The sequence below is a fragment of the Pithys albifrons genome, chromosome 27 (assembly GCF_047495875.1).
Source record: "Pithys albifrons albifrons isolate INPA30051 chromosome 27, PitAlb_v1, whole genome shotgun sequence".
Classification (NCBI taxonomy): domain Eukaryota; kingdom Metazoa; phylum Chordata; class Aves; order Passeriformes; family Thamnophilidae; genus Pithys; species Pithys albifrons.
In genome coordinates, this window is record NC_092484.1 from 923,919 (window position 1) to 951,914 (window position 27,996).

The 27,996-nt window shown below is 49.3% G+C and overlaps 1 protein-coding gene across 1 annotated transcript in view; it reads left to right on the top strand.

Annotated features, from left to right (window-relative positions):
* The first annotated feature begins 2,675 nt into the window (after window positions 1-2,675).
* AP3D1 (adaptor related protein complex 3 subunit delta 1) overlaps window positions 2,676-27,996 on the top strand; it is a 47,748-nt gene continuing 22,427 nt past the window's right edge. Inside the window, exons 1-9 of the mRNA XM_071577875.1 lie at window positions 2,676-3,018; window positions 18,759-18,854; window positions 19,639-19,719; window positions 20,921-21,001; window positions 22,550-22,657; window positions 22,997-23,126; window positions 24,977-25,116; window positions 25,385-25,458; window positions 27,231-27,280. Coding sequence (XP_071433976.1) covers window positions 2,923-3,018; window positions 18,759-18,854; window positions 19,639-19,719; window positions 20,921-21,001; window positions 22,550-22,657; window positions 22,997-23,126; window positions 24,977-25,116; window positions 25,385-25,458; window positions 27,231-27,280 — 856 coding nt within the window. The 5' untranslated portion in view covers window positions 2,676-2,922. The remainder of the gene's footprint in view (window positions 3,019-18,758; window positions 18,855-19,638; window positions 19,720-20,920; window positions 21,002-22,549; window positions 22,658-22,996; window positions 23,127-24,976; window positions 25,117-25,384; window positions 25,459-27,230; window positions 27,281-27,996) is intronic.

Below are 27,996 nucleotides of genomic sequence, written 5' to 3' on the forward strand. Positions count from 1 at the left end.
ACGTCACCCCCCCCTTGCCCTGAGATGTCCCAATCTGAGAACTCTGATACTCACCCGGGTGAGACAGAGCTAAATTTAGCAGGAGGTTTAATCCTCAGAGAGGTCAGGGGGGCCTGCAGGGAAAAGCAAAGTGGTTTAGTTGCTATTTCAGCATTTCATGGGGATTGTCAGGTTTCCCTTTCCCCTTTCGGAGCCAAACTCGGTGCCTGCAGCTTTTGATTGGCTTCAATTCTTGGCTGGAAAAACTCCCAAAAGATTCATAAAAAGCCCCAAAATATCCAAAGATCCTGAAAGGTCTATTAAAAAAACCCCTAAAATATGGAAAGGTCTTGAAAGAGACCAAAAAAAACCCTGGAAAGGTCCTGGAAGACCCATAAAATTTTGAGAGTGGTCCTGAAAGGTCCATAAAAAGCCCTGAAATATTCAAAGGTCCTGAAAGGTGCATAAAAAGCCCTGAAATATTCAAAGGTCCTGAAAGGTCCATAAAAAGCCCTGAAATATTCAAAGGTCCTGAAAGGTGCATAAAAAGCCTGAAAGGTCCTGGAAGGTCCATAAAAAGCCCTGAAACATCCAAAAAATGGGGAGGGTCACTTAAAAATTGGGGAAAGGGGTACTCAAATTTTGGTGAGGGGCACTAAACGTTTGAGGAGGGGCACACAGGACAGGGGACCCCAATATGGGCACCCCAATTTGGGCACCCAGATATGGGGCACCCCAAAATGGGCACCTCAGCTGGACCCTTGGAGGAGGAACCTGAACAGCTCCAATTTCACGTTTCTTTCCCCCAGATCACTTTAAACAAAATTACAATTAATGGGACTGAGTAAAAACCTCCTTGGGATGGGAAAGTCCTGGAGCACTCCCAGTGCCAGGAATGGGGACAAAGCTCTTGGAAGTGCTGCCTTGAGGGAAAAGCAGGATCAGGCCCAGCTCCAGCAGGGGTGGGATGGCCGGGATTGTTTCCCCACCCACACCGGGACTCGGTAACTCCTCTCAGAGCTCTCCCATGGCACAGAATTCCCCAGGGATCCATCCAGGAGGTGCAGCTGCAGCAGGAAGGTTCCTTCCCTGGGAATGATCCCCGGGAAAATACAACGGGAAAAACAGGAGGTGGCGTCATTTCTTAAAAGAAAATAAACCCGAGCTGCAAAAGCCTGGAGAGACAAAAGCTGGGAATGTTGAGCTTTAGGCATTAGCTGTGGAAAGCTGGGAATGTTGAGTTTAGGGGCAATGATGAGGGTTTAGAGCCCTGCTCCTAATTAAAGGTGATGTAAAGGAATTCTCCCTCCCCAAACCCTCCAGCATTTGCAGGAAGAAAAAGCCATTCCTGCCTCAAATTAAATTTTTAAATCAGGAGGAGAAATCCTTGGAAACTCAGCCTGGGGAGATCAAGTTTTGGGGCAATGGGTGACGTTCAGGGGCAGCCTGAGGAGCTGCGACCCCAGCACAGACACGGCCAGAATTTGGCTGTGCAGCCACTGCACGGGCACGCACGGGCAGGGGGGAGAGGAGGGGGCTCTGCCAGCCCCACCGAGGCACTGCCAGCCCCACGGAGGGACCCCCAGCCCCACAGAGGGACCCTCAACCCCATGGAGTGACTGCCAGCCCCACAGAGGGACCCCCAGCCCCACGGAGGGACCCCCAGCCCCACAAAGGGACCCTCAACCCCATGGAGTGACTGCCAGCCCCACGGAGGGACCCCCAGCCCCACGGAGGGACCCTCAACCCCGTGGAGATCTGCCCATCCCCATGGATGGACCCTCATCCCCACAGAAGGACCACCAAACCCACAGAGGGACCCTCAACCCTATGGATGGGCCCACAGCCCCACGGAGGGACCCCCATCCCCATAGAGAGACCACCATTGCCACAGAGGGACCCTCAACCCCATGGAGGGACCCCCATCCCTATAGAGAGACCCCTACCCCCACAGAGGGACCCTCAACCCTATGGATGGGCCCACAGCCCCACAGAGGGACCCCTATCCCCATAGAGAGACCCCCATCGCCACAGAGAGACCTCCATCCCCATGGAAGGACCCCCATCCCCATGGAAAGATCCCCATCGCCACAGAGCGCCCTCCAACCCCATGGAAGGACCCCCATCCCCACGGAGGGACCCCCATCCCCACGGCAGGATTCCGATACCCCGGTGGGCGTGGCCTGTGCCGAGTGGGCGGGGCTGGGTAGCGGCCCCGTGGGCGGGGCGGGCTCGGGGGCGTGGCCATGAAGGCGGGGCGTGGTTCTGTGACTCGGGGGCGTGGTCTAATCAGATTGGGCGGGGCTAATGGCAGCGCGGGGGCCATGGGGGGGCTGTCGTGCGCGGGGGGCGTGACCAGATGAACTCCAGGGCGTGTTTGGACAGTGAGGAGGCGGAGCGTGGGCGTGGCTAAAGCGAGACCCCGCCCACTCGGGGTGCCATGCCGTGTGGGTGTGGCCACATCGTTCGTGGGCGTGGCCGTTCTGGGGCGTGGCCTAACCGAAGTGGGCGTGGTCTGAGCGCGGCGGGTCTTGCGGGGGCTGTTGGGGCGTGGCTTTTTCCTGGGGGCGTGCCCAAAGCTGAGTGGGCGTGGCTGAAGAGCGGCGCGGAGGGTCGGGATTGGTTGTGGGGCGTGGCCACGGTTGGAGGCGTGGCCACGACGGGGGCGTGGCCGAGCCCTCAGCTGACCGGCCGCCATTTTGTCGGCGCCGGAGCCCGAGCGCTGCCCGGAGCTGCGCCCGCGGCCGGGGCCAACCCTGCCCGTCCTTCCTTCCTCCCGTCCGCCCGTCGGGACTGAGCCCCCGCGTCCCCCGGCATGTGAGCGCCCGGCACCGCTGCTCCCATCCGGCTCCAGCGGCAGCAGCACCGCGGCGGCCCCGCCTCCCCTCCCCAGGCCGGGCCCGGCCCCCTCAGCCCGGCGCAGGCCCCGCCGCTGCCGCCGCCATGGCGCTGAAGATGGTGAAGGGCAGCATCGACCGCATGTTTGACAAGAACCTGCAGGACCTGGTGCGCGGCATCCGCAACCACAAGGAGGACGAGGTGAGGGGAGCCCTTCCCCGCGCTCCGGGCCGGGGGTGTCGCCGCTCCCCGAGGGGGCCCTGTCGGGACTGGGGGTGTTGGGTCGGGGAAGGGGAAGCGGGAGTGGAAGGAGGAAGGTGACGCTGGAGGGACAGGCCTGGGGAGAAAACGAAAGCTGGTGAGCCAGACTCACGCTTGGTGCTTGCCTTCCCTTTTGGTGTGTTACTGTGGTGTTGAGATCCCTGATACACATATATGTTATATGTGTACACATATATGAGAAATACAGAGTTGTTGTGGTGGTGAGATCCTTGATAAACATATATATATGAGGAATATAGAGGAGTAATATAGAGGAATTCTTTCCTTTACAGCCCTGCAGTCACGTGTAGTCAACTAAATATTCTCCTCCATGAAGCTGATCCACAGGAGAGCTGAGCTCGGTCATAATTCAGCTTTCAGGTTATTCACGTTGTGCATCTTCTCACCACAGTCTCCTTCTCTCAGAGCTTTTTCTGAGCAGCAATCAGTTGCCTGTTATCTGCTTCTGTATGAGGGGCACGTGATCAGGAAATTAGTGTAAGTGTAATAATTAGTCATCAAGGAGGTGTTGTGTGAGACTCCACAGTGACAGGCACTGAGGATGTCACTGAGGTTCATCTTCAAAGAACTCATGACCTGAGGAGATGTTTTATGTCTGGTGTAACAGTTGGGCTTTGCTGGGGTGTCAGGGAGTTGCTCTGGGTGGGGAGAGGCTAAAAAAAAATAGACTACAAATCTCTTTATACAAATACAATATCCAAGTGGCATCAACTGTCCAAAGGAAAAGCTGCAAACATGTAAGTGAGTTAAACACTTGTCAAACAGATCTTCATTTCTGGTGCTGCTGGACTGAAACACAGGAGAGATCTTCCAAAATCTCTTGGCTGATGTGGTTTTTAAGTCCATTGTGCACAGGACAAGGTGTTGTTGTTGAGCTTGGAAAGTTTTATTTTTCATGGAGTCATAGCTGGAGGATCCTTGCATGAGTTGGAAGGGACCCATCAGGATCACAGAATCCAATTTATTTTAGTCTGAGTGTTGTTTTGGTGTTGGTTTGGTGGCAGAGGAAGGCAGTGCTGCTGTGCAGTGCCCTAAAAAAAAAAGAAAACAGCAGAAAAGTGGAAACAAGATGTTTGGATGGAATTTGTGATGAGTTTAATGTGTTCTCCCCAAACCTGAACCTTTTTATATCCTCAGGAGCACAGCAAAAATTAACCCCCTGACTTCAGGGTGTGCTGAGCTGATTAAGACACTGAAATGTGTGTGGGAATCCTTCAAAGACTTTGCTTTGCTCCATCCAGTGGCTGCAAAGAGCCCAGGGCTGTGCCTTGTCCTGCCTCAGCTGGAAACACCTTGCTGAGCTTTAGGGAATGGATGTAATGGCCAGAGACATTTGCTAATTCTCAGGTGATGTTACAAAACCAGAATGTTCTTTCAGAGGAAGTAGCTGCAAAAATTCCTTCTCCTTCTCCTACAGTGCTGCCATTGTTCATTGTATCTATTAAATATTGCTGCAGTACTGAATGTGGTTGTTCAACCAACATTTGTGCCTCCAGATAAGTGTTTAAGCTTAAGACACACTCTCTGTCCTATTCAGAAAAGCAAATTTGTTTTAAACAGACAGTGGGGAGCACATTGGCTGTTGGTCTCAGCTCGAGGGGAGTTACTCTGTGAAGAGTTGTGTCTGGAAAGGACAGTGGTTGTTAAACCAGCATGGAAAGAAATGAAGGCATGATTTAAACACTGATATCTGATTTAGTTTTGCTTTTTGCAGAAGGTTAATTTGTATTCCGTGTGTTGGGTTTTGTCTTTTGAAATTTAATCATATGGAAAAATCTGCCAGCCCTTCTTTCCCCTCATCTCTCTGGGCAGTCTGTCCTGGTAGATCTGAGCCAGTGAGGTTTGTTCCTGTCCCCTTCCTACACAGGTCCCATCCCAGGGGAGTGTGTTTGGTGTTTCACTGGCCCACCCAGGCTGTGTTTGTGGTGCAGGATGTGCCAAGTGCTTCTCACTTCATTTCTCACGTGGGTTTCTCAGTGCAGGTCTTTGCCAGCCCCAGTCCCTTCTTGCTCAGTGGGTGTTTGGTCCTCTTGTGTTGCTGGGACCCCAAATCTCCCACCCCAAGGGTTGCTCCAGCTCTTTACTGGTAAATTCTGTGTCCTCCTCAGCTCACCAGAGGAGCTGGGGGTGCTGGAGCTGCCTGGCCCTCCAGCTCAGCCTCTCAGCACTGTGTTAATTCCCTGGCAGAGGCATTCCCGTTGTGCTTCCTGGTCTGTATCCAAAGCTGAGCCAGTTCCTTTGAGTTTGAAACACTGAAAGTGAAGGGATGGACTTCCCTAAGGATGCAAAGTAAGAGGGAGGAGATGGTTAACACAGTCACTGCTGTGTGCAGACTTACCCTGCCCGTTTTCCAGTTTTCCAGGAAAGCTGGAGCTGCATCATCCCTGTGCAGAGCAGGCTCGGTGTGGAAGGGATGAGGTGGCAGCTCAGCATTAGCTCCTTCCTGGCTTTGACACGTCGTGTTTACTTTCCAACACCGTGCAGAGCTTTAGTCCCTGGGGTGTTTCCCAGAGCCAGTTCAGAGTCTTGAGGGGGAGCCAAACCTGCAAGAACCACTCGATCCTGCTGTGTTCTCCCACCTTTCACTTCTAACACCTCATTCTCTCCTTTTCTTTTGGAAAATGAATCCCTTTGCTCATGAAAGGTGTGAGTCTTTCACCAATTATTAGGTGGGTTGGTACCCCTTGGGGTAATTTCTGCCACTTCGTGGCTGCTCCTGATGGATCTGCCACGCTCAGCAGGGGAATGGCTTGTACCAAAGGCTCTTGGAAGTATCCTGGGCTTTTCCAAGGTATTCCAAACTGCTAAATGGTCTGTTCTCCTAAATGTGAAACAAGGGATGGGATAATCCTTGGATGCTGCTTTGCTCTTGCCAAGTTTTTGGCATTGACAGTTAAGAAATTTGTTGTTCCCAACGAGGAAGCTCCTGTCAGATGCTGTGGTGAGAGGCTCCTTTATAAAACTGAAACAATTAAGGACCAGAAACAGAGATCTTAATGAGAGGTGCTTTGTCCTGGCCAGACTGTAGCCCTCTGTTTCAGGTGTCTTTGATTTACTGGAGGACACTTAAAGATGGAGAAGGGATTAAAAAATCCTGCATGAAAGGTCTTCATGCTTCTCTGATAACTTGAGAAAATCCCCTCCCTCCTCTCTCAGAGCCTCTGCTGTGTGTGCCAGGATTAGCCCTTTGTGTTGCTGGTAATCAATCCTTTCAGGAGAAAACATATTAAAAAATTCACACTTTCTCCTGTGTGGTGTTTGGTGATAAGTATCTTGTTGGTGGTTTACCTTTAGGAAGCTGTTTTGTACATAGAGAAGCTGGAAGAGGGAGAGGAGCAATCAATGCTTTTGGTTGGGGAAAAAAATAATGTCAGTTGTTAAAAATGCTGAACAGAAATGAGTGTTTTGCTGCTCAGCCTGGGCTTTCCAACCTGGCAGCAGGTTACCTAAGGACAGGGGACTTGCATTGTTGAAACCCTTTTCCCTGAATAAAGGGCTGCTGTGCTCCACTGCACACTGCCAGCTGCTCCTCTGACGTGTTGCAGAGGAAATGATGTCTGAGGAGTTTTGAGGGATCTTTGAACATCACAAAAGTCTGGGCATGGCCTGTCGTGACCGAGGCTGAAGGGCCTTCAGTGCTGTGGCTTCTGGGCCTCAGCCACTGGTGCAGTACTGGGATCTAATGGTAAAGGATGTGGGATGGAACATAATCAGGGAATTTTGAGGAATGCTGAAAGGCTGGTTGGTGCCCGAGGCTGTGCAGTTCATTGATGACAGGCAGCTCTTTCAGGCACTGCTGCTCCATCAGTCACTGCGTGGCATTTGTGTGTTGGTATCTGTGAAGGGAGCTCATTATTCCACCCACTCTCAAGTGCATCGAGAGTTGCTATTGTTAATTCTTTGAATCACTGGGAAAGACAAAGTCGGAAATGGAAACAATACACAAAGAGGGTTGGGTAAGGACCTTGCACCAGTTGGTGAAAAACCAGTCTGGGCTTGGCCTCCCGGGCAGAGGGGCCCAGAGAGTGTGTCCTGTCTCACCTGCTGTGTGACAGGACAAGGGGCCCAGAGAGTGTGTCCTGTCTCACCTGCTGTGTGACAGGCAGAGGGGCCCAGAGAGTGTCCTGTCTCACCTGCTGTGTGACAGGACAAGGGGCCCAGAGAGTGTCCTGTCTCACCTGCTGTGTGACAGGCAGAGGGGCCCAGAGAGTGTCCTGTCTCACCTGGTGTGTCACAGGACAAGGGGTCCAGAGAGTGTCCTGTCTCACCTGCTGTGTGACAGGCAGAGGGGCCCAGAGAGTGTCCTGTCTCACCTGCTGTGTGACAGGACAAGGGGCCCAGAGAGTGTCCTGTCTCACCTGCTGTGTGACAGGACAAGGGGCCCAGAGAGTGTGTCCTGTCTCACCTGCTGTGTGACAGGACAAGGGGCCCAGAGAGTGTCCTGTCTCACCTGCTGTGTGACAGGAGGGGGGCCCAGAGAGTGTGTCCTGTCTCACCTGCTGTGTGACAGGCAGAGGGGCCCAGAGAGTGTCCTGTCTCACCTGCTGTGTGACAGGCAGAGGGGCCCAGAGAGTGTCCTGTCTCACCTGGTGTGTCACAGGACAAGGGGTCCAGAGAGTGTCCTGTCTCACCTGCTGTGTGACAGGACAAGGGGCCCAGAGAGTGTCCTGTCTCACCTGCTGTGTGACAGGCAGAGGGGCCCAGAGAGTGTCCTGTCTCACCTGCTGTGTGACAGGCAGAGGGGCCCAGAGAGTGTCCTGTCTCACCTGCTGTGTGACAGGACAAGGGGCCCAGAGAGTGTCCTGTCTCACCTGCTGTGTGACAGGAGGGGGGCCCAGAGAGTGTGTCCTGTCTCACCTGCTGTGTGACAGGACAAGGGGCCCAGAGAGTGTGTCCTGTCTCACCTGCTGTGTGACAGGACAAGGGGCCCAGAGAGTGTCCTGTCTCACCTGCTGTGTGACAGGAGGGGGGCCCAGAGAGTGTGTCCTGTCTCACCTGCTGTGTGACAGGCAGAGGGGCCCAGAGAGTGTCCTGTCTCACCTGCTGTGTGACAGGCAGAGGGGCCCAGAGAGTGTCCTGTCTCACCTGCTGTGTCACAGGACAAGGGCCTGGAGCTGGAACACAAGCCAAGATGTGGGTTTGTTCTGCTGTGGGAGCAGCTGAGGCTTTCCATTAGTGCTGCCTTTCATTAGCTTCTTGCTTTCTCCTGTTTCAAATATGACTTAATTGGCTGTGGCATAAGTGGGGCTAATGGTTTTGTTCCCAGTCCAGGTTGTTTTGTAGCCGTCTCTGCTGAAGGTTGAAACTCTCCAGATGGATCCACCTGGCACATGTGGCAGTAAATACTGACTGAGCCTTGGCAGGTCCAGGGACAGGAAGGGCTTTCTGCTACCTGAGGAGTGGAGTGGCCATGCACTGTAGGGCCAGTGAAAGAGCAGCCTGAAAAATCAAAGTAAAATACAGATATAAATTACATTTCTGCACTGTGATCATCTTCAGAGACGTGTTTATTTGATGCTTTTTGATGCAGATCTTTGTCCCAGTGCTGAGTGCAGAGACTGGGGCCTTGTGTGATTCCCTGTTCTCAGTGTCCACTCAAGTGACTGAAAAGCTCTTCCTCCACAGTGGGGCAGGTGAATACATTTGTGTACAGAGAGTACCTGTAGGATTTTCATTTTGGTGGTGTGTCCTGTTCTTGGTGCCATGTGAAGAGCAGCAAGGGCAGCATTACATGACAGGCCTCAGAAAGACCCGAGTCATGGGACCAGTTACAAAGAAGCATTTGTGTTCCTTGGGTTAGTAAAAACCTCTGATCATTCACACTGAAAAACTGAAATGCTTCATAATCTGTAGGGGGATCTGCTAAAATCCAGGTGGCAGGAAGCATAAAGATACTTGAGTAGGGTAAAAGGTGCAGGGAATAACACAGTTAGTGGTGGTGTAAGTAGCTCATAAAGGTGGTTGAGTTCATAGAATCATAGAATTGATTGGGTTGGAAAAGCCCTCCAAGATCATCGAGTCCAACCCTTGGTCCAACTCCAGTCCCTTTACCAGATCATGGCACTCAGTGCCATGGCCAAGCTCAGGTTAAAAACCTCCAGGGATGGGGAATCCACCCCCTCTCTGGGCAGCCCATTCCAATCCCTGAGCACTCTCTCTGCAAAGAAGTTTTTCTGCTCTCCAACTTCAATTTCCCCTGGCAGAGCTTGAGCCCCCCTTGTCCTATTGCTGAGTGCCTGGGAGAAGAGACCAACCCCCACCTGGCCAGAACTTCCCTTCAGGCAGTTCCAGACAGTGCTGAGGTCACCTCTGAGCCTCCTCTTCTCCAGGCTGAACACCCCCAGCTCCCTCAGCCTCTCCCCACAGCACTTGTGCTCCAGTCCCTTCTCCAGCCTCGTTGCTCTTCTCTGGCCCCGCTCCAGCACCTCAATATCCTTTCTGAACTGAGGGGCCCAGAACTGAACACAGTTCTTTTATTAAAGGAGAAGCAAATGTTCAAAGTCACTGAAATAAGTGAGTCCTGGTGAATCCTGAGTGCCACAGGGCACGAAGAATGGGTGGTTCATACCAGCTCCCCCTTGGTCGCTGAGCAGTCAGTTTGTACACCACAAAGTTGAGTGCTGGTTGTGTTTAGCTGTTTTCCTTTTTATTGTTATTCCTATGATGACCTGGATATTCAAACCTGAAAGCCTCCACTGAGAGATTCCCGTGTTAAATAAGTGTCAATGTGGGAGTGTTGAAACTTCCTTCTGGTTGGCTCAGTCTTCCTGTCAGGGCTGTACAAAATGCACCACTCCAAGCTATTGCTGTGAGTCACCTCCAGCCTAGAGAGTGCACCTTTGTTTAGAGAGAATGATGTGACTGCAGAGCAGGGAGGAGGTGATCAAACTTACCTTAATGACCCAAGTATTTGTGCTGAATTTAAGAAGGCAGCAATGGCACAAATAGTGTTTTTCTTTGTCCTCCTTACCTTTCCATAACCGTGAAGTTCTCATGGCTGTTAGAGCTCTGTAATATTTTCACTGTTCCATTTTTATATAGTATTAGTACAACATCCAGCATATTTTTCTGTGATGTTTCCCTCTGAACTAATTCCAGTCAGCAGAGTCTCAGCTGCAATAGCTACTGTAGTTCCCCAGAAGGAAGTGACTGTTTCCTGTACATCCAACAAAGCACGTGCTTGTAATGCAGCCTGACTTTATCAGAGCCTGAAACTGCACAGAGGGATGTCTGGAAGGAGCCAGTTGAAAAATCTACTGTAAAAACACTTGCAAGGTTTTTGCATAGTAATGTAAAAATAAAACTCTGAGTACATCTTGTATTTGGGAGGATGAGCACTTTTATCTGACACATCTCTGCAGGCTTAAAAGTTGTCTGCTCAGATATGGTTTTGACAGCAGAGGCCCCTGAGGGCTGTTTAATTGCTGTGCAATTAAATTACCAAATGCTGTGATCAGACTGGAGATGTGTTTGAATTAAGGGACTGATCAGACCAGAGATAATTAGGGGCCATCTCCTGCCCCTTTGCTGCTGGTACCTGTTCAGTGCTTCACCCCGAGGTTTGGGGGTTGCTGGTTCCCATTTCTCTGTTGGCACCTCAGCCCAGCCTGCTGTGGGGTCAGGGTGGCTTGGGCAGCTGAAATGCAGCCCCTGCTTTGGTGCTTTTTGTGTGAGGCCTTGGAATTGTCCTTGGAATGGAGCAGCTTTCATGAGGAAAGGCTGAGGGAGCAGACACTGAGAGGGGAGCTCATCCATGTGTGTCAGTGTCTGCAGGGAGGCACCAGAGCATGGACCAGGCTCTGCTTGGAGTGGGACAAGAAGAATGGGCAGGAACTGATGCCCGGGAAGTTCCACCTGAACATGAGGAAAACCTTTCCTGTGCAGTGACTGAGCTCTGGCCTGGGCTGCCCAGAGGGTGTGGAATCTCCCACACTGGAGATACTCCTGAGCCATCTGGACACAGTCCTGTGCCATGTGCTCTGGGATGACCCTGCTTGAGGAGGGAGGTGGCACCAGGTGACCCACAGTGGTGCCTCCCAGCCTGACCCATCCTGGGATTCTGTGACCCACAAAAAGCAGCTCTCCATGGAAGGGTGTGGGAACATCCCGATGCTCTGAGGGACACTGATGGTGCTGCCGTGCTCAGCCTGCCTGGGGACCTGTGCTGGGCTGGGTCTGGTTTGGATTCACCTTGGACAAGGAGCTGTTTCCTCCCTGATCCCAGTGTGTGTGTTACATCCCTGTTGAGAAGGTTGTGTGTGTTTTTGTGGTGCCTGAAGGGGCTGAGGTGGTTGGTCTGGGGTTTAGTGTCTGCCCTGAAACTGGTGTGTGCTACTTGCATAGCATCTCTCTGAATTCTTAGAATAAGATTCAGAGGTTTTTCTTGGTTTATGAGTCAGTTCAGGATGGGTGGGTGCATCATGCCAGATTTCAGTTGGTATGTGTAACTTCAGCAAACATTAAGAAATGAAAAAAATGTGAATTGACTTTTTGCATTCCTTCCTCAGTGTTTGGCCAGTGAGTCTTGTGACCTTGCCCTGGCTGTGATGGACAAGGGGGCATTGGGTGATGCATCATGTTTGTCATGAATAATGTAGAATTCTGCTGCAAATGAACCAGCAGGGGCTGCCAGGGTGTGTCCCTGAGCAGAACAGCAGGTTGGGCTGGCATGTTCCAGCTGCCTCAGGATGGGGGAATGAATCCCTGGAAAGCTGGGTGGCAAAGGCAAACTGAGGTGTGTTCAAACATGTACAGCCATGCTGGTTATCAGCTGCTGAGGGAAGGATAAGCTTGGCTTTATCAAAGTGCCTTTGAAGTTGTAACCTGTTCCCCAAGCTCTTTGCTCTGCTCTGCTGGACTTTGGCTAAAATGAGCTCTGCAGTTTCCCACTTGCTGCTCACACTCTGTTACTGCCCATCTGCTCTGCCTGGTTTGTGGCTTTGGGGGACATGAGTGTGTGTGGGAGCACAGGCCTTGGGATTCTCTTTCTACACAGCCATGGAGAACTCTTAGCAAAAGATCCTGTTATTTATCCCAAATAGCTTTTTCTACAGTATTTAAATAATGCAGTATTTTTACATAAGTTAACATACAATACCTTGATCTCTAATGGTGTGTCCAATGAGTGGAAAGCATCAATTTCTGCTTTTTGATGCTCTTGGCTGTTGCTTCAGTTGATTGATCCTGTTGTGCTGTGGTGCAGTGCTTGTGTCCAGAGGTGTGTCCCTCCTGTCTGGCTGGTTCTGTGGGGTTGGACATGCAGTGCTGCTTCTGGGGGGTCTGACAGAAGCCTGGCAAGGGGTCCCTGTTTCCTGCCAGCCCCTCCCCGGGGCAGGGGTGGCACCTGAGCTGTGTGTGCTGGAACAGGCTCTGCTGCCTGAAGCACAGCCAAGTTTGAGAGTTGCTTCACCTCCACAAGGTGTCTGGGCTGTAACTGTTAATCATCCTGGTCATGTCTCATGGCCTGTGTCCCACAGGTAGTGTTTGTTAGGATTATTAAACAAAGGAAAAAAAGAGAAAATGGAAGGGTGGTTGTTGCTGTTTCTTTGGAAGTTGAAGCAGTGGCATCTTCCTCTCATGTGAGATCATCATGTGCTTGTGCTCAACGTGATTTCATGGAGTTTGTTTCAAAGTCCTACCAAAAACTGATGTTGCAATGCTTAAAAAAGTCACATTTTATGCTTGTTTCATTTATTTAATTTTATATTCTCATTATTCCAAACTTTTCTGTTTTGGAATGGTGTAATTACAAATTCATGTAATTACATGGCATTCACTGTTAATAATCTTCTCCTTAAAACACTGTGTGTAACCCTGAAAGAGCAAGAGCAAGAGGGACTAATGACATTTTGCTCTGGATTGGAAACTCTTGGCTGCTGCAGTGACAGGTTTGACTCTCAAACCAGGTGCTTTTGGTTTGCTGGACTGTACCCTGAGTGGGCAGAAAAAGTGCTCTCCCTTCCAGTCCTCAGTGTCCTCTCATGAGCTGGAGAAAGTACAGCAGGGACAGTCACATTTCCTGGGAATGTAATTGTTGTTCAGGTTAGTGATTTTTCAACTTCATTCAGATACTGCCTGGAAAAAATCATGAGGCTTTTGTGAATGTCTCTGAAATTGTCAGCAAACCCCAAGTTCTGTCTTGGCTGGAGCTTGGAATAAGGTTTTAATGTTTTTCAAAGTTAATTCACAAAACATGACTTGGGAAATGTAAAATCCTATAAAGTGACATTTTGGCTTCTTACCATGACCCACTTTTCCCTCCCTCCCCCTCCCTCCCTCCCTCCCTCCCTCCCTCCCCCTCCCTCCCTCCCTCCCCCTCCCTCCCTCCCTCCCCCTCCCTCCCTCCCTCCCCCTCCCTCTCTCCCTCCCCCCCTCCCTCCCTCCCTCCCTCTCCCCCTCCCTCCCTCTCCCCCTCCCTCCCTCTCCCCCTCCCTCTCCCCCTCCCTCTCCCCCTCCCTCCCCCTCCCTCCCCCTCCCTCCCCCTCCCTCCCCCTCCCTCCCCCTCCCTCCCCCTCCCTCCCCCTCCCTCCCCCTCCCTCCCCCTCCCTCCCCCTCCCTCCCCCTCCCTCCCCCTCCCCCTCCCTCCCCCTCCCTCCCCCTCTCCCTCCCCCTCTCCCTCTCTCCCTCCCCCTCCCTCCCTCCCTCCCCCTCCTCTCCCTTCCTCCCCCTCCTCTCCCTCCCCCCTCCCTCCCTCCCTCTCCCCCTCCCTCCCTCCCTCTCCCCCTCCCTCCCTCCCTCTCCCCCTCCCTCCCTCTCCCCCTCCCTCTCTCCCCCTCCCTCCCTTTCAAAGGGACTCTGATTCATGATACCTTCGTTTTTATTTTAGCCACTCACACTTAGTTAAATGCACATATTTTCTATGAGAGATCTTGGAATTCTTGAGGAACTTGGGCTTATTTTACAAAACAATTGTGTATTTTGTTAATGGATATAGAATTCTTACAGCATCTGTTTGGTGGAGTACATTGAGAAGTGCAGTTGTGACTGTGCTGTTTCCGCAGCTTTGTAATCTCTGCTCACATCTCTGGGTTTCAGCTGGGCTGCTCGGGGCGTGTTCTGTGATCCTGCAATCCAGCCCCGGAGGGCTGTGAGGGAGAGAACAATCACCCCAGTGGTTGCTGGAGCATTTCATTAAGGATCTTTTCCACCGAGCAGGGAAAGGCTCCTTTCCCACTTGGCAGCCAAGCAGGAATAAAAGGGCTCCTCTCAGCTCCTTCCCCTCTGCTCTCAGAGCCCTCCAGCTCTGCCAGTGCTGCCATCCCTGTGCCTGATGGCTCTGCTTGTCCTTGCCCACACCAGAGTGAAGAACTGCCTGAGAACTGCCTGGCACCCTCTGGCTGGGCATGGCCAGGGGTCTGTGAGTGCTGCTCCTCAGGGGCCTGCCAGGATGTGTGAGAACACAGAATTACAGAATCACAGACCATTCTGAGCTGGAAGGGACCCACAAGGGTCATTGAGTCCAGCACTTCAAATTACAGCATCACAGACTTAGTAAGGAGTTGATAGTTAAGAAATATATTGATATTGTAATGAATATTGTGAGTATGAACAAACTCTCAGCACTGGTGAGGACATACCTGGGTTCCTCTGGGTCCCAGAGGGGCTGGAGGTGTCCAGGACAGGGAATGGAGTTGGGAAAGGGGCTGGAGCAGCTGGGGGGGCTCAGCCTGGAGAAAAGGAGGCTCAGGGGGGAGCTTGTCACTCTACAACTCCCTGACAGGAGTGGGGAGCCAGGTGGGAGTCAGGCTCTGCTCCAGGAAACAAGGGAGAGGACAACAGGCCTCAGGTTGTGCCAGTGGAGGCTTAGATTGGATATTAGGGAATCTGTCTTTATGGAAAGTGTGGTCAGGCATTGGAACAGGCTCCCAGGGCATGGGGGAGTCCCTGTCTCTGGAAGCATTTGACCATTTTGTGTCTGTGGGGCTTGAGGACATGGTTTCATTGGGAACATGGCAGTGCTGGATTAACAAGTGTTGGAAATTATGAATTTAGAGGTCTTTAAGAACCTTAATGCTTCTGTGATTCAGGGGACTTCAAAAGCATTTAAGGAAAAACTGAGCCAGTTATATTCTGGGAAGTATTTATTTTTAATTACCACACCAGGAAATTCCTGTATTAGAAGGATTATGCAGAAACTGTCAGTGTTGGGAAGGATATCCAGATTTTCTGCCTTGCTGAGTGACTGACATTTTTTCTTCATTGCATCAAGTCGTTGTTCTCCCTTTCCCTGTGTGGTCTGACCCCCCTGAGGAACTGCAGTGGGGCCTGAGGGGGTGGGTCAGGCAGTGGGAAGTGCTCTGGGGCAGGTCCTGGCTGGTGCTGTGCCGAGCTCAGTGATCCCAGCAGGCAGAGCCCAGGGCAGAGCTCCACTGAGGATCCATCACACCTACGTGTTCCCTCCGTGCTGATGTGGGTGTTGAACGAGGCAGTGAATCCAGCTGGGTGTGCTGGTTGGGCTTCACATTTAGCTGGGAGACCAAACAGATCAGTTTTCCTCATATTGCTCACTCCTGGCAGTGCTGCTCCAGGAGATTAACAAAAAGTTAATGCCTGCTGATCCTGTAAAGCTTTCTATATATAGGGCTGTCAGTCCTTGTGGTGGTTTGGGATTTGAAGTGCAGCTGCTTGGAAAGACTTTTCTGCTCTTCATAATCCCATTTTTTGGTTTCAGATTCTGATGCTGAGTTCTGTAATATGCTTTTCCAGGAGTTGGACTAACTGGGAGGCAGGGATTGCCTGTGGGATGCTGGGGCTGGTGCCTCAGGAGCCTGGGGAATGCTGGGCTGGGCTGGACACTCTTGGGCTCTTCTGTTTCTACTTACCTTTATTTCCTCCCTGCTCACACGGTGGTTTCTGTTCCACTCCAGAGAAGGTGCCAGGAAGCTTAAGGTAATGTTTGAATAGTTTGGGGATAGATCCAGTGGGAAAGGACAGTGAGGCTTCCTGGTTATGGACATAAGGACTGGGAAGCTGTGTCAGTGTTGTGCCCTGAGAACCAGAGCTGACCTCACTGCCCAGGATGTGGCAACAGGATCCCCACAGGGAGGATTCTGTGACACTGTTCCAGTGTGTTCTCCTGTGAGCATGAAATATTCAAGGCCAGGTACAATGTGTTTGTGGATCAGTTGCATGTTGTGTAAGTCACTCCTTCAGCATCTTTGATCAAGTATTTATTTCCTACTCTCACATTTTTTAGTTTATGCTCAAGGGTTTAGACTCCCATGTGAATTGTCTGGACCTGAATCACCTCATTAAGCATCTGGGGGCAATGCCATCTCCAGTTTGGCAGATGTGATCCCCTCACCTGTATCCAGGAGGACAGATGGGAGTCTGCAGAGAAAAAAGGGATGTTTGGTGTTTACAGTGCCCTCCTCTAACATGAAAATTCCCATTGCAAAGTTGGTATTTAAATCCAAAATACAGGCATTTGGGAGTATCTGAAATTTCTTCACATAGGTTGATTTGCCCCCTGAGCCCCCTCAGCTCTCCCAGCCTGGCTCCAGCCCAGAGGGGCTCCAGCCCTGGGAGCATCTCCGTGCCCTCCTCTGGACTCTCTCCAGCAGCTCCCTGTCCTGCTGCTGCTGTTCCCCAGAGCTGGAGGCAGCTCTGCAGGTGGGGCCTCACCTGGGCAGGGCAGAGGGGCAGAATCCCCCCTCCCTCCCCTGCTGCCCACACTGTGGAGTCAGCCCAGGGCACGGGGGGTCTCTGGGTGCCAGGGCATGTCCAGCTTCTCACCCACCAACACCCCCAAGTCCTTCTGCCCCGGGCTCTGTGCTCCACTCACAGCTTCTGGCAGCAAGTTTTGGTGACTTGAAGCACGAGTGTCGCTCCAGGCTGTCTGTGATAGACCACAAAATGTAGTGTAAAGGAGAGAAATGTTAGTTGAAGGCAGGCCAGTGAAGTTCTCTGTTGAAAATATCTTTTTGGTGGTATTTAGGCAGGATTTTATTTGGGAATTAGGTAATCTGTTTCTGACCTGGTTCCTCTGGCAGTTAATTTATTTATATGGAATGTGAAATGCCCTGGTGTATGGGTGGCTTTCAAAGGAGATTATATCTCTGCCATTTCAATTTTCATGATTTCTGTAGCAGACACCTTCAGTACTTAAATCATAACTGTGGACTGGAAGAATCTCTGGCTGAGCTAACCCAGCTTATAAACTAAAATCTGTACAGATATTTTTAAATCCCACATCCTTCCCACAAGCACAGATGTGATTGTTTGCAAAGAGGTGCAGGACTAATAAGTGTAAACATTGTGACACTTGGTTCTTTGAATTGCTGAGAAATTCATACAAATAACTGTTACTTATCAAAATGTGTAAATGGCAAAAGGCTCATCTAAGCTGAGAACCAGGGAGGGGGTTCATGACTTTCTGTGGCACTTCATGGGGATGGCAAGAGCACCTTGGTCCCACAAATCACAGAATCCTAGAATGGATTGGGTTGGAAAAGACCTCTGAGATCATCAAGTCCAACCCTTGATCCAACTCCAGTCCCTTTACCAGATCATGGCACTCAGTGCCACGGCCAAGCTCAGCTGAAAAACCTCCAGGGATGGGGAATCCACCCCCTCTCTGGGCAGCCCATTCCAATGCCTGAGCACTCTCTCTGCAAAGAATTTCTTTGATTTCCAACTTCAATTTCCCCTGGCAGAGCTTGAGCCCCCCTTGTCCTATTGCTGAGTGCCTGGGAGAAGAGACCAACCTCCATCTGGCCAGAACTTCCCTTCAGGGAGTTCCAGACAGTGCTGAGGTCACCTCTGAGCCTCCTCTTCTCCAGGCTGAACACCCCCAGCTCCCTCAGCCTCTCCCCACAGCACTTGTGCTCCAGTCCCTTCTCCAGCCTCGTTGCTCTTCTCAGTTGGGTTAGAAGAGACCCCTGAGATCATCAAATCCAACATGTCTTGATCCAACCCCACTGGGATCACCAGCCCAGGGCACAGAGTGCCCTGGGCTGGTGATCCCAGTGGGGTTGGATCAAGACATGTTGGATTCTCTGTCCCTGGAGGTGTTTCAGAGGACACTCAGTGCCACCTCCAGTCCCTTCTCCAGCCTCGTTGCTCTTCTCTGGCCCTGCTCCACGCCCTCAATATCCTTTCTGAACTGAGGGGCCAACAGTGTCCCTTCAAACAGGGGGATGGTTGTGGGTGCACACCCACAGTGCCTTCCTGTGCAGGGTACCCCAGAGTGGAGTAATTCAGAGTATTTTCATCACCCACCCTAAATGTGGGGTAATTAACAACATTTGACATGGTTTTTTTCTAGCCACATAATGAGCAAGTTCTCTGAGGTCCCCCTGGGGTGAGTGGGCATTCTAGGAAGGGTGAGCTCAGGGTTTGGTGAGACCCCTGGGTGCTCAGGCTCCAGTCAAAATCTTTATTGTTTGCAGATTTTTGAATGTAAAGCTCTGGACTGAATTGTGTAGTCGTGAGGGAGAGGGAGGAGAAGAGAAACCACCAAAGAAACAGCTCAGTGCACTTCTGGTTTTGTAACAGAACTGTGGTGGTTCTTTTTAACAAGCAGTTTCATAATAATTAAGTGTTTGCTAAACTGTGTGTGTGTGTGAGATGTGGTGCTTGCAAAGGGTGAGTTCTGCTGCTTCTCCCCCTCTCCAGAACTGGTAAAGGAACATCCCTGTTTGTTTGTTTGTTCTCCTCAGGCAAAATACATCTCGCAGTGCATCGATGAGATCAAGCAGGAGCTGAAGCAGGACAACATCGCGGTGAAGGCCAATGCAGTCTGCAAACTGACGTATGTAAGTGCCCTGCTGGGATCCCACGGAATTGCAGCTGCATTTTGTCCTTTCCCTGCCCTGGAGTCAGCCGTGGGTCGCTGTGCCTGCTCCCCTCAGACTGCAGGGACAGCTCTCCTCAGGTCTGACGTCAGGGACTGCATGTTCCTTCCTGTTTGGTGCAATTGGATTTCGTTGTGATGGATCAGGAAGCAAATCTGATTTAAAATTAAAACAATTCTAAAAACAGGTTGTTTTAAACTGGGTTGTTTCTTATCATATAGTGCCATGACCACTGGGTTTGTTTCTCTTTGCTCAGTCCTTTGTTGACAAGAAGACAGAAATGCTGATAAAGAATGATGGTCGTGGTTCTGTTCTGGTTTTTATTTAAAAAATAAATCCAGGAATCAAACCTTTCACACCAATGCTCATATAAGTGCATATATCATAGAATCAGACTGGTTTGGGTTGGAAGGGACCTTGAAGTCCATCCAGTTTCACCCCCTGCCATGGGCAGGGACACCTCTCACTGTCCCAGGTTGCTCCAAATTCCATCCAGCCTGGCCTGGGACACTTCCAGGGATGGGGCAGGCACAACTCTGTTACCTGGAATTAATGCAACTGTTAAACTTGTTTCTGGTGGAACTTTGGGACATCTTTCCCTTCCTGCAAGTGCTGTAGAATAGAACATCACTCATAAGATCTTGTAAAGTATTATTTTTGGACTCCTGTTACATCTTCAGTTTGGGGAGGTATCTTGCCCCATTTTCTCAAGTCTCTTATTTCAGAAGTTTGTTCTGTCTCACAGTTACAGATGCTGGGCTATGACATCAGCTGGGCTGCTTTCAACATCATTGAAGTCATGAGTGCATCCAAGTTTACATTCAAGGTGAGCTCTGGCTGTAACTGCAGCTGGCCTGGCCAGGCTGGTTCTTCACTCTGTGTCTCTTTAGTCAGTGGGTAATCCTTGTCCTGCCACCACAGGCTGCTTCTTCCAGATGTTTGCCAACAGCTGTCAGACACCTTTTGTGTAAAACAGGCTGTTTTTATGTGAAGCTCACCCCACATTCCCAACAGCAGGCATGTTTGGGGTTGTGACAACTTCATAATTTTTCTTGAGAGGTTTGTTTCTTGCCCTGTTGCAGACCCTTTTCACAAACAGGGTGGATGGAATGTTGCTTCCTGAGCAACAGTTTCCAAAGTGGGGCTTAAGTGCCTGAAAGTCGGGAGTCGACACAGACAAAATAAATGTGGTGGACAGTCCTACCTTATTTCTGCATTTCGTGGTCATTGAGCCTTTGTGTTGTAACAAAGTAGAGAACTTGAAGGTGGTTGTAGCAGTTTTGGCTTAGCTGTTGCCAACTCTGGACTGGCCCCCCTTTCCCCTCCCAGAACCTTCCCAGCAAAGGAAAGGGAAAAAAAACCAGAAAAGACATGCACTCTAAAGAAACTGAACTGAATAAAAAGAATAAATTATATTTACTAATATTTACAAACCACACTGTATACACAATACACAGGATCCCACCCCCCAGGGGAGAGGGGAAGGGAGAAAAGGGGATTGATTAGCCAGGAAATAGGGAAGACACCAACCCAACCTAAAGAAACCGAATGAATCAAAACAAACACAATTAAAAACCTCAAGGAAGGGGAACAAGAATGAAACAATCTCACCCAGGACAGGAGAACCACCAGGGACTGGAGGGACCAGACTCCAACCACCTCCCTCCAGCTCCTCAGCCAAGGACAGGGAAGCCCAGAACCAAACCACTCCCCCCTGCTACGTGGAAGACACGTGTGGAATATTTGTAACTTCCTCAGATACAATGGTTACTGAGGAAGCCATGGGGCAAACCAGTACAGTGGTTTTGTTATCCCTAAACCAAATATCACTAGAGATGTTCCTTATCTGAGATTATTCCTTCCTGAAATAACTCTTTTCTAGAGAACCCTCTCATGCCTTTTCTGTTATGCAAACTAATTATCTGGATTTTTAGCACTGCTTATAAAGCTGCCAGTTGTTGTTTATCTAAACATTGTCTGAAGTGGCTGTTGGAACAAAGAGGTGTTTCCCTTTCTCCCTTTCCCAGCGCATTGGTTACCTGGCTGCCTCCCAGTGCTTTCATGAGGGCACTGATGTCATCATGTTGACAACAAATCAGATCCGAAAGGTAAATGTTTTGCTTCAGTTCCTTTTTTCCTTGCACTCCCTCCCTACTTGTGTTTTCCCGAGTGTACCAAGTGTTGCTCTCTTAGGAATATAAAGGTGCTTGAACAGAATTCCTGGCTTGCAGTCTGCCCTTATTCCACAGGCTGAGAGGTTAATGAGAGTGTTGTATTCATTTTCACAGGGCTTTATCATTTGATTTGTTCAGAGTTATTGGGTTAGAGCATAATCTTCCCACTCTGCAGATCACAGTCATGTTTTTAAAACTCTTAAGTTCAATTTTTTTAAGTATTGCTGCTTTAAAACTTGACTGATCCAGTACAAGTTGTTTCTACATTTTCACCATCTGAGGAGCCAACATGTCTTTTACTTGCTTTAAAAAGATCAGTGGGATGTTATTCAATATCTTCCCTTTATCTTTGAAACTTTTCTGCTCTGAATATGAATGTCCATCCATTTTCTTTATTCTGGAGACTTAATTTTACTGAGTTTCAGTCACTTGCTTGGCCACTTCATCCACTTCATGCTCGAGTTTTTTTTTCTTGGAAACATCTTTTTTTATACATTTTCATGTTTCATTGATCCAACAGCTTTATATTTTAAGTATTTATCAGGTCTCAAAATACATTAAAACCAGGATGAGTTGCAGTTTTTTGCTCCTTAAGCAGCAGGTTTCATTATTCTTAAAGTAGAATCTAATTCCCCACCACCTGCAGAAGGTTTTTAAATGAGATGCAAATGGCACAGAACCCCCAAGGCCTGACTATGTTTAGCTCTCCTGTGTGTCCACGTGGATCTGGGCAGTTAATTCTGGCAGCCCATGTGGGAATGCTCTGAGCAGTTCCTTCAGATCTCTGTTTCCCAATCCCTGCAGTGCAGGAGAGATCCTGGGATGCTCTGCAGTCAGGGAGACCTGGCTGTGTCATCCACCCTGAACATACTCAGAGAGAAATATTAATATTGGGGGGTGTGTGGAGCTTAGAAACACCTGAAAGGTTATGGAGGGCTAAGTAGGATTCTGACTACAAATAGCCCTGAGGAAAACTGATCAATAAACTGTTCCACACCCTGCCTTGTGCCATGTCCTTGTGGACTGGGGGCTGTGCTGCTTGGAAGGGAAATAATCCCATTTCTCTAATGGGTTGAGCTGTAAGAACTCCACAGCAGTGCCTGTTCCCACTCCAGCTGGTGACAGTTGGGCTTTGTCTTAGCAGGGTTAGTGTTTAATACCAATTTTTTAGGACTTCTACCATGTTTGTGATGATGTAATGAGTGTTTAAAAATTACCTCCATTCCTAAAATACCACCAAGGTGCCATCTCCCTAATTGCTTTTATGTTGCAGTCATCCATCTCTTGTTTGATTATGGATCCTTGTGCCCATTATTAAACCCCAGGCTGGCTGTGCTTTAGCAGATTAGGAGTTGATAGAAACATTCCTGTGAAGCAGAAGCTCTGCCTCGTTTGTGTTGAGTGAATAAAATTGCTCTGAGATAATTGTTTCTCAGCATCCTGTGTGATCTTAAATTTTTGAGCCTGTTTTTCCTTTTTTAGGATCTGAGTAGCCCTAACCAGTATGATACTGGAGTTGCACTGACTGGCTTGTCCTGTTTTGTTACTCCAGATCTTGCCAGGGACTTGGCAAATGACATCATGACACTGGTGAGTTGATAAGACTGAAGCAACTTCTTCTCCCTGTAATTAAAGAATGTGGAATTGTCCAAATTTGGGAAATACCTGTTAAATTTAGAACTGAGACATGTGAAAAGTGGTGCTTTTCCTGGGGAGATTTCAGGGAGCATTTACAGACTTAGTTCCAGAGGATCACCTTGACTTATCTCTGTTAGTTTTGGTGATAAACAAGTGTCTGGCTCCGAGTTCTCAGGGAGTAGTTGAGTCTGGCAGGAGGAACTCTGGACACAGGAGCGTGAGCAGGAGGACCTGAGGAGAGCTGTGCAAACAGGTGTGCTGGGGGCCTGACTGCAGCTGTTTCCTTGGCAGATGTCCCACACAAAGCCTTACATCAGGAAGAAGGCAGTGCTAATCATGTACAAAGTGTTTCTGAAATACCCCGAGTCCCTCCGCCCCGCCTTCCCTCGCCTTAAGGAGAAACTGGAAGATCCAGATCCCGGTGAGTGGATTTTGGGAACTTCCCTGTGCTCTCAACACATCAGGGGGCATGTTCTGCTGGAGAGGAAAATGCAGGAGAGCTGCTGCCATCATCTTTGGGCTCTGATTCACCTCATTCTGGGGGATATAAACACAGGAGACTTTTAACAGGGGTTGGCATATTAAAAATACATTCTTTAAAATACCCAGTTCTTCAAACTCAAAGCTGCTCAAATTGTATCAGGAGATTAAACCTTAATGGGACAAAGCAGCTTAATGATTCCTGGTTTGTTGCTTACTGAACTTGGCTGTTGAAAATACTTCAGTTGATTTCAGGGTTTGGGGTTTTGTTGTTGTTTCCTGTGCTATTTTACCAAGTTGCAGCTATTGGATTGCAACAGCTGTGCTGAAAATAATTCTACATCAGTGCATCTTTTATTTATTTTTAGTTTAAACTTTGAGCCCAGGCTGCTGTCTGGGCCCCTCAGTGCTGTGTCAGTGCAGCCCAGCAGCAGCAGCAGCACAGGAAATTTGCAGTTGTTCTGTATCATATTCACGTTTTCACTCAGTCTTTGGGAGGTGCTGGTGTTCCCTCAGTGCACCAAAACTCTTGTTTCAGGAGTTCTGTGGGTGATGCAGTTCTGAGATCTCCACTTGATTTGTGTCTGAATTTAGAGTAAGAAATTTGATTGCATGTATTGGACTAATTGATTGTGGGAATGGAAGATACATCTTCCAGGGTTTTAAAGAAAGCAAAACACACATCCCTCACCTGCAAACAGAGGGAGGAAATCCCTGTTGTGCTTTATGGAGAGCAGTTCTGCTCCCTGCTGGGTTATCCAGCCTGTCCAGACTAAAACATTCCAAACTGAGCACAATCCCTTTAGAGGCTGAGAGGGGAGAAAACTTGTCCAGTGCCAATGTTGGTCACATTTTGTCAGGTTGACTGGCAATTTCTCTGGTGGATTTAAACATGCCTAAGCAATACATTTTAATTAAGCATCCATGTTTGGAAACTCTCTGGGGGGTGATGATTGGTTGTGGTGTTGTCTGTTGTGTGTCCAACCAGCTATTCCCAGGCCAGGGATGTGGCAGTGTCCTGTTTTTCCTCATTCTGGACCCAGAGCAGATATCCAGCTTGCTGATACATTAGAAAATAGCCAGAATTAAATAAAATCATGTCTCAGTTTGCTTGTGAGTTCTTGTCTTTCCTTTGCTGTCTCAGGGCTGGGAATGAGGCCAAACCCTTTGTTGTGGGTTTAGCCAGGTGGGCCTAAACTTCGGTTTTAAAGTTCAGCTAGGCCTAGGATTGTCAGCTGATTTAAGCTGGGCTGAGCTAGCTCACAGCTGACCTCTTCCAGCCAATAATCTTGTATTCCATACCATACTACATCATCTCAAAGGGTGTAAATCCAGTGTGTGGGTGTGGCTTGGTCAGTTCCATCATGGCTGCTCTAAGAGAGGGACATCCAGCAGCTCCTCTACTATGCTGGGCCCTGCTCCTGTTGCCTCTGCTTGCATTTTGTTTGCATTCAGGGAAGGAGAAATATTTTGTTGTTATACTTTCTCTTTCTTGCTGAGTGTCTTTTGGAGTGCTCTCTTCTCTGTACAGATACATGTAGTTGGTTTCAGCATAGACCTGGCTTTGAAAGTTTGTTTCCTCTCTCCCTCTTCCTTTTTCCCTTGGCTGGTTGGGGGGAGGAGGAACCCTTTTCACACTGTCCTGGACAGTTGATGTTTTGCCAGCTCAACCCAGGACACCCTTGGACACAGGTCTGAGCCTTCAGCTGCTTCTGCTCTGGGGGTTCTGCACCAGAAACTTCCCTTCAGACTAAGGCACTGACGGGGTTCTGCTCTGCCCTGTTCCCCCAGGTGTGCAGTCGGCTGCAGTCAATGTCATCTGTGAGCTGGCTCGGCGCAATCCCAAAAACTACCTGTCCCTTGCCCCACTCTTCTTCAAGCTGATGACATCATCAACCAATAATTGGGTTCTCATTAAAATTATAAAACTGGCAAGTATTCCTTTTGGTTTTATGGCTGGGGTTCTCATTAAATCTCCTTGGGTGTGAAAATGGCCTTCTTGCTGGGGGATGTGGTTACCATTAAATTTGAGTAAAAAGAAAGCAGGAATATCTTCTGATGTTTGTGGATGTAACCAAAGAGGAGAACACAGTAATGGAGCTCAGTTTAAATGCAGTGAGCTGCAGTTTACATCACGTTTTGATGATGTTTAAAAGCAGTTCTTAACTCACTTTCTTGCCTGCACTTCTCTTTGAGCAGTTTGGTGCTCTTACTCCATTAGAACCAAGACTGGGGAAGAAGCTGATTGAGCCCCTGACCAACCTCATCCACAGGTACGTGGGACAGGCCCTGCTTTGCTCCCTCAGGCCTGGGCAAGTGCCTGGTGGGTGGGTCAGCACCTGGGCTGGAGATCCATTTCTTAACTTTTTCTGAGTTTCAATATATTGGCTTCAAATATCAAAATACAATCTCACATCAGGACTGTTTCTGAAACACTTGAGTGAGGTAAAAGACCTGGAAGGAAAGTCTTTGGGTGTCTGACTGTCAGTATGAGTTCCTGCAGAGCATGTGTGAAAACTGGAGCAATTTGCTTTCCTTTCACTGCATTTTAAGCCAGAGGTGACTGTGGAGGGTCTATAAAAACTCTGCCTTAAAAAGGCTCAGCTGTGTATTTGCCTGTCCTGGTCACCTCACACATTTGGTTCCACATTTTTGGAAGTGCCTTACCCACCAAAACACCCCGACAAGGAATATGTTCAGTCCTGTCTCATGCCTTCAGCAGCTTAGATGTGTTTTGGGAGAGGTTTCTCTAATTATGTCCTAAATGCAGATTAAATAAAGTTGAAGATATTTCCTTGTCCCTTGTTAGAGCTGGTTTGTGATGTTGTTGTGGATCTGATTCTGAACTGAAATCAGGAAGTAGATGCCTTGGAGGGAATACGTGTCTTCTCCCAGTTACAAAAAGGAACTGTCACTTCATGCATGAGTTGTTGAATGGAAAGGTTTGTTTCTCTCCACATGACAGAGCAAAAGGATGGATGGGAATGAGCAGGTTTTGAACAGGTGTCTGTGTAGCTGTGGGAGCAGCTCCAGCCAGGCAGTTCTGTCCATGCCCCTTGTGTTCCTTCAGGGCAGGGGCAGAGAGACCAGGCAGCAGCCTGGCATCCAAACACACCTGCAGGGGAGTGTGGCAACAGTAACAAATGGGCACAGTTCACCCAAAAAAGCAGGAAAATGGGCAATGTCTTCAGTCCTGCCTCTACCCCCATTCCCCAGCTCCCACATTAGTCATTAATTGTATTGGCTCTGAGGACTGAATCCTGTTTGCTTTGGGTTCTCACAGCATTTACTGAGTCAAACCACCACCCTTCCATGTCCCACCAAGTGCACAGGGAGCAGAAGTGACTGTCTTGGAGTCATGTACCCACAGTGTGCCCGTGACCTTCAGTGCCTCTGGGACTGTTTGCTCCTTCCCTTTGCACACCTTGCTGCTGGAATCTGCTGCCTGGGAGGTTCCCTGTTTGCCTCTCGTGTTGGTCAGGGTTTGGGAGGACCTTGGCAGTCCCCAGAGTTGCACTGTCTGTGTGTTCAACTGGCAAAAGTCATCTTGAATTTGGGTTTTGGGGAAATCAGACCCTGGGAATGGGTTGCTGACTTCAGGGATGAGAGGTGAGCACCTGCATGCCCAGAGTGTGGTGCTGGGGTCTGACTCACTCCATGGAGAGAGACTTGAGGTTCTCCATCTGCCTTCCCATGAAATTCTGACTTGGGCAGAGGATTTAATTTGATTCCTGGACAAGTTGCCTCAGTGCTCTGTAACTGGAGTTCCTTCCTCACTGTGCTGGAGTTCCTTCCTCTCTCCCTGTCACAGTGTTCTTGCTGCGTCTCCAGGAAGATTTTGGGGTTTTTAATCATTCAGTTTAAAAATTCCTCCCCCCCATCAGTTTTTAAGTGGGAATCATTTCATCTCTTTGAAGGGATATGGAACAGAATATGGGCAATTTCTTGTGAAGTTCAAGGTGTTAATTTGCTCTAAGATACTGCTGACAACTGCTCAAGATGTGCCAGTTTATTCCTTATTTAATATACTTGATTTCTGTTTCAGCACCTCAGCCATGTCTCTCTTGTATGAATGTGTGAACACAGTAATAGCAGGTGAGGACTGAAATGTGTAACCTCAAAACCCCATGATGAGCTTTGTCATCAATTAACACCATCTGTAACCCTTTTCCTCTTTACCTTGAGGTGTTTTATAACTGGAATAAGTCTCCTGACAAGCTCTGTGGTAGTGGAGTCCTTTGTCACTGGGTGGGGCACAGTCACTGCAGCTGTGTCATGTTTGCTGAAGGCTGAAATCAAGTACAATAACCAGGCTCCTAAATGTTGCTACAACCACAAAATGCACCAACAGCAACTGAATTAAAACAAGACTGATGCCTCTGCCAAAGTTTTCTTATGTGATGGTGGATCAGAGGGTTTTGGTTTTTCTTTTATTCTGCAACTTCACAGCTTAAAAACTCGGTGTCTTATAGGAGGTAATTGGAACTATTGACTTAGAGTGAGTTTCTGGGGAAGGCAGGAAGGATAACAGAGTATTCCAGCTGAGGCTTGGCCCTTTTCCCATCAGAGTGTGGGGCAGAGGGTCACTGACTCCCACAGTTTGGCCATAAGCCTGTTTGCTGTGGGTACTTTGGGTACTGATGCAGGAACCTGCAGTGCTGGGTCAGTTCAGAGAGGGCAGGCTGAGCTGTCACTCCCTGTGTGTCCTTCCTTCCCTCAGGAAATGGGAGATGGCATGATATTATTACTGCAAAGATGTAGGAAACTATAGGTAATGTCACAACCTGCTCTTCTTCCCCAGAGCCCCCAGA